Source organism: Bison bison, unplaced genomic scaffold (genome assembly GCF_000754665.1).
Source record: "Bison bison bison isolate TAMUID 2011002044 unplaced genomic scaffold, Bison_UMD1.0 scf7180017864193, whole genome shotgun sequence".
Lineage (NCBI taxonomy): Eukaryota > Metazoa > Chordata > Mammalia > Artiodactyla > Bovidae > Bison > Bison bison.
Window position 1 is genome coordinate 796,542 of NW_011494765.1, and position 11,578 is coordinate 808,119.

Genomic DNA, 11,578 nt, shown 5'->3' on the forward strand with positions numbered 1-11,578 from the left:
CACATATCCTTCAGAACCAAAATAGGAGCAAAATATTTCAGCATATTTTACCAATTAAAAAATTAATTCAATTTAAGTATGAACTTTCCACAAAAACTAAGGTTTCTAGGATATTCAGTTCAGTATCCTCAATACACTCAATATTTGACCTTATTATTTTAAAATCAAAAGCACATGGAAAAAAAAGTTTTGTTTTGTTTTGTTTTGTTTTCAGTTAAATACACACACATTTTACAAACTGCAAAACCTTCAAATCATTACTTAAAGAACTGGTTCAGGACTTTAAAACACTGAGCTTCAGGTAGAAGGCTAGAGAAAAATTACATAATTTCAAGTTCAAGGTCACCTTAGCCATTTGTATCAGTTTGCTAATACCAGTTTTATTAGAAAATACTATTTATGAGCATTCTCTCCTTTGTATTTAATAATTTATGGACTGCAGGCTCATGGGGCTCCATCTTGTGGTTTAAAGGGCTCGTAATAAATCTGAACTCATTCGCTTTGCTTAAATAGTAGAATGGCATCTTCAGCTGATGCACTGGAGTCAAAAATTAACACCACTGTTTTTACTTGCCTTCACTGTTAATAGTTTCAACTTTAAATAACTGAGCTCTTCGGTAACTAAATTAAGGAATTATAAATAATAACCTACCATGGTTTTCTATAGTATTTTAGCTTCTTCTTCCGATCCTTTCCCCTCTTTCTTGTCGTCTTCACTAGACACTGCTTTGTGTGACAGTACCTCCTCATAAGCCTGAGTCCCCTGATGGCTCAGAGTCAATATGGCAAAGATATCTGAAGGCTTGTTCTCTAGAGTACACTTGCAAGAGAAAAAGAAAAACAACTTTTCAAAAATGCTTATTTATGATTAGTTTCATATCAGAGGGTGAAACCCATAAACATATTACTGAATAAAACAGAACAATCTTCATAGTGGAAAATTACTTATTTTAAACAAAAGCTAAAACATCCTTTGAAGGCCTGGGCCCAAGAGCCTAAGTGATATGACCAGAGAAATAACTAGTTGTATTCAATGAGATGAATATATTAACAAACACAGATTCAGTAAAGAAATACAACCAGAAAATGTAATACTACTATTGGTGGGGAAAATGTTGCAATTAACCATGAGATTTTCAACAGAAATTGGCATCAGTCAGGCCTATCTGAAAAGTAGATAAGGACACCTGGAAATATAACACTTTTGCTTGTAACCAAGAGGCTTTTCCATTTGACACTGCCATCAGACTTACAATATATGTTGGAACAATATCTCTTCTTTAATCATTTCAGGCCTAAAATTCAGCATGCTTTTTTGGCTCTCCTCTCCTAACTCCCTAGAGACCTTACTGCCCTCTCAACCTATATGCAGTGCTATGCCACACTGCTGAATATTCACTCAATTCTTATTTCATTACCCATGAATGGCTGTCACCAGAATCCCACGCATATTTCTGCCCAGAGGCCTAAGGCTCATTCTATTACCCCTATGTTCCACTTTTGAGATTTTATTCCAGGTAAGGTAAAAATAAGCTTTTCTGAACACTGCTGAGGTCCTTATATACAAGCCAGCTGTAAAAAATAAAAAAAGAAAGAAAAAAAACTAGAGACTATTAAAATAGAACATATACATTACATGACTATCAGGAGAAACACACACACAGAAGACATGAACACCCACGAGAAGCAGCTTCCTCTTCATCGCAGTGTTCTGTGTGTTGTGCTGTGTTGTGTGTTCAGTCGTGTCTGACTCCTCGCAACCCCATGGACTGCAGCCCACCAGGCTCCTTAGTCCATGGAATTTTCCAGGCAAGAATACTTCCTTTAAATTTTCCCTTAAACAAGGAAATCCCCTTTTTACTTTCATCTACAATAATTTCCTAACAGTTACTCTCTTAAAGAAAAAAAGATCCTTTTTGAATTTTTAGGACCAGCAAAATTAAAGGTGACATTTAACTCTACCCAATACTACAAATGAAAAAAACAGATCCACACTCAGTCAAATGATACTAAGTTATGACCTACATGCAACACAATTCACATCTTATAACCAACTTCCCTGACTCTGACTTACAAAATCCACCTGAAATAAGCCAGTGAAGATTGAGTTTTTTACGTTACATAACAACTAATTATGGAAAGATTGAGGGTAGGAGGAGAAGGAGACAACAGGATGAGATCATCATCAACTCAATGGACATGAATTTGAACAAACTCTGGGAGACAGTGAAGGACAGGTAAGCCCAGCATGTTGCTGTGCATGGGGTCACAAAGAGTCAGACATGACTAAGCGAATGAACAAAATAGATGGAACTTAGATTATTCCATATATCAAATCAAAGAGGGAACATACATATACTGCAAATCACAGGGCCCTTTTGTACAACAAAGTTAAGACACAAACTAAAACATGATCAATGGTAAGAGACATTTCAAAGACCACCCTGTCACTAGAATTTTATCTTTTGTATAAAGATCAAACTATACTATTTAGAGTTTTTTGCATTTCCCATTTCCAACCTTACTCCATTCTAGAGGATTCAACCATTCAGTACTTGGCTGTGAATCCTGCAGCCAAAGACTGCTGTACATTTACATAAGAACTGAAAACAAAATCCACAAGCTGCTCTCTATAAAAAGGTAAAACCAGTAAGTCAAACATATTATGAAAGTTGGCTGAAAACAGAAAAAGAGAGAAGAATGCTAAGTAAAAGTTGATGTAGTGGGACTTGCCTGGTAGTCTAGTGGTTTAAGAATCAACCTTGCAAAGCAGGGGATGCAGGTTTGGTCCCTGGTCAGGGAACTATGATGTCACATACAATGGAGCAACTAAGCCCAAGTTATGCAAGTACTGAGCCTGGGTGTTCTACCCATGTGCCACAACTAAGAACAAACGCAACCAAATTAAAAAAAAAAAAAAAAAAAGCTGACATAGTGGAGAAATTATGGATCACCAACAGCACTTTTCAGTCATTAGTATGGAGAGTAAACACCCTACCCAAACATCAAGCTCTGGGCCCTATTTGCCACTGTTATTCAACAGTTTTAGAAATCCTAGCCACAGCTATCAGAGAAGAAAAAGAAATAAAGATAATTCAAATTGGAAAGGAACAAGTAGACCTGTCACTATCTGCAGATGGCATGGTACTATACATGGAAAAGCCTACACACATCACCAGAAAACTATTTTGTTGTTCAACCACTCAGTCATGTACAACTCGCTGGACTGTACACGGAACCCCACGGACTGCAGCACCAGGCCTCCCTGTCCTTCACCATCTCCCAGAGCTTGCTCAAACTCATGTCCATTAAGTCGGTGATGACATCCAACCATCTTTTTGTCTGTCATCCCCTTCTCCTCCTGCCTCAGGGACTTTTCCAATGACTCAACTCTTCACATCAGGTAGCCAAAATACTAGAGCTTCAGCTTCAGCATTAGTCCTTCCAATGAATATTCAGGGTTGATTTTCTTTAGGATGGACTGGTTTGACTGACCTCTGTGCAGTCCAAGGGACTCAAGAGTCTTCTCCAACACCGCAGTTTAAAAGCATCAATTCTTCTGCACTCAGCCTTCTTTATGGTCCAACTCTCAAATCCAAACATGACTACTGGAAAAACCATAGACTTGACTATATGTGACCTCTGTGGGCAAAGTGATGTCTCTGCTTTTTAATACACTGTCTAGGTTTGTCATTATTGTTCACTATATTAAAGATAGGCAAATACAAAATAAGAAAAAGACATCTCACTGATACACCAAGAGGATTAGTTTAAGATAAAGAGATTTACTAGTAAATACAGACTTATTTATCATCTGTTCTGTACTTGGTACTGTACTTGATAGTACAGGGCATACAAAAATGAACCAATTCAGATACATTAAAAGAAGAGCAAACACATATAAATTCAATAATTCTTCCAAATCCCTTCAAATAAACTTTTCCTACATGGTGGCATTAAGTTTCTGTACAATACTAACTTGAAAAAAAAAAAATACTGAATTTCAGTATTTTCCTCTGGAAATTTCCTTTTATTTTCTATATTAAAAAAGCACATATGAGAAAGCTAAACTGGATAACCCACAAATTACATATACCTACTCCAAAAATCCAGCTTTTCATTCCTACCTGGAAACACCTATCATGATGAAAAAGTTCAATCCCACCACATCATTTGAAGCCTTGCAACACTGGACACAGGCAAAAAGGTCCCTACTCCACTAATAAATAGTGTACACAAAGACGGCAGGAAAGCTGCACTCCTAACATAAGAGGCACTGCGCAAGCCGGCTAGGTCAATCAGAAAGCTTTCTGAGCACTTACTGTCAGTGAGCAGAATGGAAAAGATGTTCTTAAGTAACCTGTTCAAGGAAGTGGTAACTAGAAAACACATCTCACCAAAGGCACACACACTAGCCCTTCCCCATTCCTGACAACAGGGACAGAATGACAGAGCTGTATCCCCCAGTCAGATGACTCATTTGGTTAAAGAACCAATAATTCAGTGCATCTCAACAAGTCTTCATTGAACATCTATAATAATCCAGCCACTGCTCTAGGCGCTTAGACTGGATCAGTGAACAAAACAAACAAAAATTCCCACTCTTCTAAGTCCAGGGGGTGGGAAACAACCAAAAAACAATAAATGTAAAAATAAATAATCTAAACAGTATGTGAGAAAGTGTGAAGCCCTATGGGGAAGAAAGCAGGGGACAGCACAAATACGTGCAGATACTACACACAGGAGGGTAGGATTGTGGTTGGTCTTCATTGAGAAGCTGATGCCTGAGTAAACCTTGATGGGGAAAGGGCATGAGCCATGCAGAGATCTCAGGAATGAGTATTTCTGGCAGGGGAAAAACAGTGTACCTGGTCAGATGGAGACACAACAAGGAGACCACTGTGGTTGGAAGGCTGAAGCAGGGTGAGTGAGGAGAGAAGGGCAGTGAGGACTGCGGGTGGAAGTAAGAGACCAGACCACACAGGGCAGAAGATGGCAAACTTTTTCTTTAAAGGACCAGATAAAAAGTACATTAGGCTTTGGAACCAGAAGGTCTCTACTACTCAACTCTGCCTCTGCACTGCAAATGTAGCCATAAGACAGTATGCAAACAACTGGGTGTGGCGGTATTCCAATTCAACTTTTATTTATAGGCACTGAAGTTTCAACTTCATCTAATGTTATTTCACAAAATACCAGTTTTTTTTTTTAACAATTTAAAAACATAAAAATCACTCTTAGCCCAAAGCTCATGCAAAAACAGGCAGTGGATCAAAGAGGTCCCAGGGCCATAGTTTGTCAACTCCTAATACAGGAGGTCTTTCTAGTCACTTTAAGGATTATGGCTTCTATTGAGTGAGACACCCTTAGACTGCTTTGAGTAGAGAAATGACAATATCTGACTACGTCTTAAAAAGATCACCATGATTGCTATGTTGAAATACATAGTAAAGAGGGCAAGGGTGGAAGGAAGGGTATATCACTAAGAGTTTAGAAATCAGAGTATGGATACATTCTGAAGGGAAAGATGGTAGGTCTTCTTAATAGAATGGATGTGGAGTGGGAGTGAAGTGGAGGCCTTAGGACTGACTTCTAGGTTTTTGGTTTGAGCAACTGAGTTATGGAAGGTGCATGCAGAGGCGGTTTTGGGATGAAAATCAGGAATTCAGTTTTGGACATGTTGAATTTGAGATAATTATTGATAGCCAAGGAGGTAACTGGATATGAACCTAGAGTTGAGAAGAGAGGTCTAGATCATGATACAAATTTGATGCTTTTCAGCATATAGGTAGTATGTAAAGCCACAAGATCACCAAAGGATGATGATTAATGAACATGGAAAAGGAAAAAGAGGCACAACTAGAGTCAGCAAAGTGGCCTGAGAGATAGGAAAATGAAGACTGTGCTCTTCTAAAAGTCAAGAAAACATGAAGCAAGCTCCTGATATAGCATAAGAATGGAAATCCTAAGTCTGACTCCTTCTTTTACTACTAAGGATGTTTATAATTCAAAGATTTGGAAGTCTTGTACACTACTGTGTGTCAGTTCAGCTCAGTCAGTTGTGTCCAATTCTTTGCGGCCCCATGAATCGCAGCACGCCAGGCCTCCGTGGCCATCACCAACTCCCAGAGTCCACCCAAACCCATGTCCATTGAGTCAGTGATGCCATCTAACTATCTCATCCTCTGTTGTCCCCTTCTCCTCCTGCCCTCAATCTTTCCCAGCATCTGGGTCTTTTCAAATAAGTCAGCTCTTCGCATCAGGTGGCCAAAGTATTGGAGTTTCAGCTTCAAAATCAGTCCTTCCAATGAACACCCAGGACTGATCTCCTTTAGGATGGACTGGTTAGACCTCCTTGCAGTCCAAGGGACTCTCAAGAGTCTTCTCCAACACCACAGTTCAAGAGCATTGATACTTTGGCGCTCAGCTTTCTTTGTAGTCCAACTCTCACATCCATACATGACCACCGGAAAAACGATAGCCTTGACTAGACAGACCTTTGTTGACAAAGTAATGTCTCTGCTTTTTAATATGCTGTCTAGGTTGGTCATAACTTTCCTTCCAAGGAGTAAGCGTCTTTTAATTTCATGGCTGCAATCACCATTTGCAGTGATTTTGGAGCCCAGAAAAATAGACAGCCACTGTTTCCCCTGTTTCCCCATCTATTTGCCATGAAGTGATGGGACCGGATGCCATGATCTTAGTTTTCTGAATGTTGAGCTTTAAGCCAACTTTTTCACTCTCCTCTTTCACTTTCATCAAGACACTCTTTAGTTCTTCTTCACTTTCTGCCATAAGGGTGGTGTCATCTGCATATTTGCTGCTGCTACTGCTAAGTCGCTTCAGTCGTGTCTGACTCTGTGCGACCCCAGAGATGCCAGCCCACCAGGCTCCCCCGTCCCTGGGATTCTCCAGGCAAGAACACTGGAGTGGGTTGCCATTTCCTTCTCCAATGCATGAAAGTGAAAAGTGAAAGTGAAGTCGCTCAGTCATGTCCGACTCTTCGCGATCCCATGGACTGCAGCCTACCAGGCTCCTCCGCCCATGGGATTTTCCAGGCAAGAGTACTGGGGTGGGTTGCCATTGCCTTCTCCACTGCATATCTGAGGTTACTGAAATTTCTTCCAGCAATCTTGAGTCCAGCTTGTGTTTCCTCCAGCCCAGCATTTCTCATGATGTACTCTGCATATAAGTTAAATAAGCAGGGTGACAATACACAGCCTTTACGTACTCCTTTTCCTATTTGGCACCAGTCTGTTGTTCCATGTCCAGTTCTAACTACTGCTTCCTGACCTGCATACAGGTTTCTCAAGAGGCAGGTCAGGTCGTCTGGTATTCCCATCTCTTTCAGAATTTTCCAGTTCATTGTGATCCACACAGTCAAAGGCTTTGGCATAGTCAATAAAGCAGAAATAGATGTATTTCTGGAACTCTCTTGCTTTTGCGATGATCCAGCGGATGTTGGCAATTTGATCTCTACTGCGTATAGTTTTGCCGTGTTTTACTATTTACAAGAATTAATCCTCTCCTAAACTATTCTATTCCTGCTTCAGCCCATCTTTGGTGAAAACTCTGAGAACATCAAGCTCCCCTTTAAAACCTTCAATGACTACTCATTAGCTAAACAACTGGTATCCACTGAGATACTGGGTGTCACCAAGGCCCTTCATAATACAACACAGATGCAATTCTGTCCCTGTTATTTTTCTCATCATTATAGTTTCAACCAAAAAGAAAATAATGAATCTTCCCCAGAATACCATGCAACGTGCTAACACTAAACTTCACATTAACCCTTTCCCTTATCTGGACTGCAACCTCCACTCCACCATGATCTGTCCTTGTTCTAGTCATCAAATGTCCATCTCAAATCTACCCTTCCAGGAAGCCTTACTTAATACTTGAGGTTAATATAATATCTTCCTTGAGTCATCCAGTCCTTTTTCAACTTCATTTATGACACTTCTCTTACTCAGTTTTCATTATTTTTATCATAAGCTCCTTAATGAAATTACTTACCTTTATCTCCACAGCATCCAGTACCATGCCCTGCACTCAGGAGAGGCTCAAAAAAAATTTGAATTTAACCCTAGATTTCTCTTTCCTTAGAGAGAGCCATAACTTAGAAGCCTCCATTTGAAAGGTCACCTTCTCTTCCCACACATTTGCATGGCTGTCATCATTATAGTGACTTACAGGGAATTTTAGACTCTTCGTCCATAAGCACAGTTTCTACTATTTATTTGACTTATTTCACCCATCTTGGATTAATCCCCCAAACTCTCCCACTCCTTCAGGACTTTATTAGTACTTAACTTACCTCTAACTCCTGGCATAATTTTTCGTAATTTCCATAACCAGATAAATGATCCTTCTAAATTCTGGACTCTCCATTGCTTCTACTCCATTCCTCCGATGTTTTCATCTCCTTTCCTACCCCAGGCACCCACTCGCCACCAGGGCTCACAAACTACTAACCCCAGCACTTTTCAGTCCCTCCATCTTTTGCATGCTCTCATTTTTGTCTTTATCTAATTGAAGTTACACAATCCATCATTTATCACTCACTTTCACCAGCAATCCCCTTTGTTATCCTATCCTGGCAAAATCCCAACCCTTTTAACTATACCCCACCAGTAACACTGGAAATTGGGGCAGGGGGTGGGGGGAATCACACAATAGTGTTTTTTTTTTTTCTTCCAAATTCATGATCTAACCTTTAAAGGAATAACCAACAGTTTCCAATCCAAGCAGGGGTGGTACTGCAACCTTCAGGGATTTACAAATGTGAGGTAAAGTGTTCTGGCTGTCACAAGGTAGAACCCTGGCATTTGCTAAACATCCTGCAATGTCCAAGGAGACTCAATGAAACCAAATATTTACTTCCCACTTTCCTAAGTATAATTTCACATCTTCTTTCATCTCTCTACATCTATATCTTCTTCCCATATCCTCAGATTCCTTCTGCTTCCTTTACTGTTGTTCTTCGGTCACCAAGTCGTGTCCGACTCTTTGCGACCCTATGGACTGCAGCACACCAGGCTTCCCTGTCCTTAACCATCTCCTGCAGTTTGCTCAAACTCATGTCCATTGAAATGGTGATGCCATCCAACCATCTCATCCTTTGTCGCCCTGTTCTCCTATTGCCTTCAATCTTTCCCAGCATCAGGGTCTTTTCCAATTAAGTTGGCTCCTCACATCAGGCAGCCAAAAGTATTAGAGCTTCAGCTTCAGCATCAGTCCTTCCAATTGAATATTTGGGGTTGATTTCCTTTCAGATTGAATGTTTTGACTGCTTCCTATTTCAAGCAAAATATCAACCTTGCTATATCTTTTCCCATATATTATTCTTTCCTTCCTGTTATTACAAATAAATTGTCCCTATTCCTATCTAGTGGAAATCTCTCTACTCAAATCCTCTAGACCCCATCCCCTCAAGAATATCACTCCAGGATTTCCCCAGTGGTTCAGTGGCCAAGACTCCATGCTTCCTCTGAAAGGGATACAGGTTGAATTCCCTAAGGGACGTTTTGCATACCATGCTAGTTCTGCATGCCATGCAAGTGGTCAAAACAAAAAATCAAAAAAGAGTATCATTCCAGTAATCATCCCTGTCCTCTCGAATAACTTTCTTTGATTCTTGCCTCCCCATGGCCTGTTTCTCTGCCCATCTTAGGGCATAATTCTTTGAGTTTACACTTTGGTTTCCATTTCCTCTTCTCCCATTCTCTTAAACTCACCTCAATCAGCCTCTTACCCCAATGCTTCACTCGAACAGTTCTTGTCAGGTCCCAGAGGATTTCCATGGTGTTTAGTGCCGTGAACAATTCTCAGTCCTTGCCTTTAGTCTACCTTCAGCAACGGGTGACATAGCTGACTTCTCCACATTTAAACCTTTTACCTCCCTTGGCTCCCACCCAGTACACCACTCTCTTCCTACTTCATAAATTACTCTCCTTTCTTTCTTATCTCCACAATCTAAATGTTAGAATGCCTCTGGACACAGATCTCACCTTTAATCTCTTTACTCATTCCCTTGGCAGGATCATCCAGGCTTGATGTTTTAAATACCACGTATACACTGAGGACTCTCCCAAATTTATACCTCTCTGGGTTCCAGACTCCATTCAAGTACATAACCAACATACCCACCTCAATATCTAATAAACATCTTAAACTTAATGTGTCTCAAACCAACTCCTGATCTGTCCCTCAAAAAACACACAACAAAAACAAACTTTACAAACAAAAAAAACTTTACCACTCCTGGCTGCGCCTCTCTCAGAAGCCTACTACCCCATCCTCCAAAAGCTCAGGCCAAAAACTTAGGAGAGTCATCCTTGACACCTCTCTTCCTCTCACACCCACATCTAATCCATCACAAAATCCTTCACCTTTACCTTGTACTCTTGCTTCCCCACCTTAAGTTCATTCTCAGTAACAGCCAAGACAAGGAAGCAACCTAAATGTCCCTCGACAAATGGACAAATAAAAGAAATGTGGTACATATATACAATGGAATATTGCCCTCAGTTGTTCAGTCGTGTCCAACTCTTTTGAGACCTCATGGACTGCAGCCTGCCAGGCTCCTCTGTCCATGGAATTTTCAGGCAAGAACACTGGAACAGATTGCCATTTCCTACTCCACAGGGTTTTTTCCACCTAGGAACTGAACCCACATCTCTTGCATCTCCTGCATGAGCAGGGGGAGTCTTTACCACTGCACCACCTGGGAACCCCACAACAGAACATTATTCAGCCAAAAAAAGAATGAAATAATGCCATTTGCAGCAACACTGATGGACCTAGAGATTATCCTACTAAGAGAAGTCAGACAGGCAAAGACAAATATCATATGATATCACTTATATGTGAAATCTAAAAAAATCATACAAATGAACTTACTGTAAAACAGATACAGATTCACTTACTTGGAAAACAAACTTATAGTTACCAAAGGAGAAAGGTTGGGGGGGGAATAAATTAGAAGGTTGGGATTAACCTTCTAATTTATCAGATCAGATCAATCGCTCAGTCGTGTCCGACTTTTTGCGACCCCATGAATCGCAGCACGCCACGCCTCCCTGTCCCTCACCAACTCCCGGAGTTCACTGAGACTCACGTCCATTCCTCCCCCTAAATAGGAAAAGGAGTACGTCAAGGCTGTATATTGTCACCCTGCTTATTTAACTTATATGCAGAGTACATCATGAGAAATACCAGGCTAGATGAAGCACAAGCTGGAATCAAGACTGCCGGGAGAAATATCAATAACCTCAGATATGCAGATGACAACATCCTTATGGCAGAAAGTGAAGAGGAACTAAAAAGCCTCTTGATGAAAGTGTAAGAGGAGAGTGAAAAAGTTAGCTTAAAGCTCAACATTAAGAAAACGAAGATCATGGCATCTGGTCCCATCACTTCATGGGAAATAGATGGGGAAACGGTGGAAATAGTGTCAGACTTTATTTTTTTGGGCTCCAAAATCACTGCAGATGGTGACTGCAGCCATGGAATTAAAAGAGGCTTACTCCTTGGAAGAAAAGTTATGACCAACCTAGATAGCATATTCAAAAGC

The 11,578-nt window shown here is 40.4% G+C and overlaps 1 protein-coding gene across 6 annotated transcripts in view; it reads right to left on the minus strand.

Moving 5' to 3' along the window:
- Nucleotides 1–11,578, minus strand: part of STRBP (spermatid perinuclear RNA binding protein) — a 150,764-nt gene that overhangs the window by 73,270 nt on the left and 65,916 nt on the right. For 3 of the 6 annotated variants that reach the window (XR_825616.1, XM_010844028.1, XM_010844024.1), the window contains exons 1-2: nucleotides 1,637–2,140; nucleotides 653–820 (exon numbers count right to left, since the gene is read on the minus strand). Coding sequence is in view for 5 of the 6 variants with exons in the window: in XM_010844028.1 (XP_010842330.1) it covers nucleotides 653–655 (3 nt within the window). In the remaining variant the exon portion in view is untranslated. Of the gene's footprint in view, nucleotides 1–652; nucleotides 821–1,636; nucleotides 2,141–11,578 lie in introns of those variants that run through there. The other 3 variants (XM_010844025.1, XM_010844027.1, XM_010844026.1) reach the window with 2 other exon arrangements.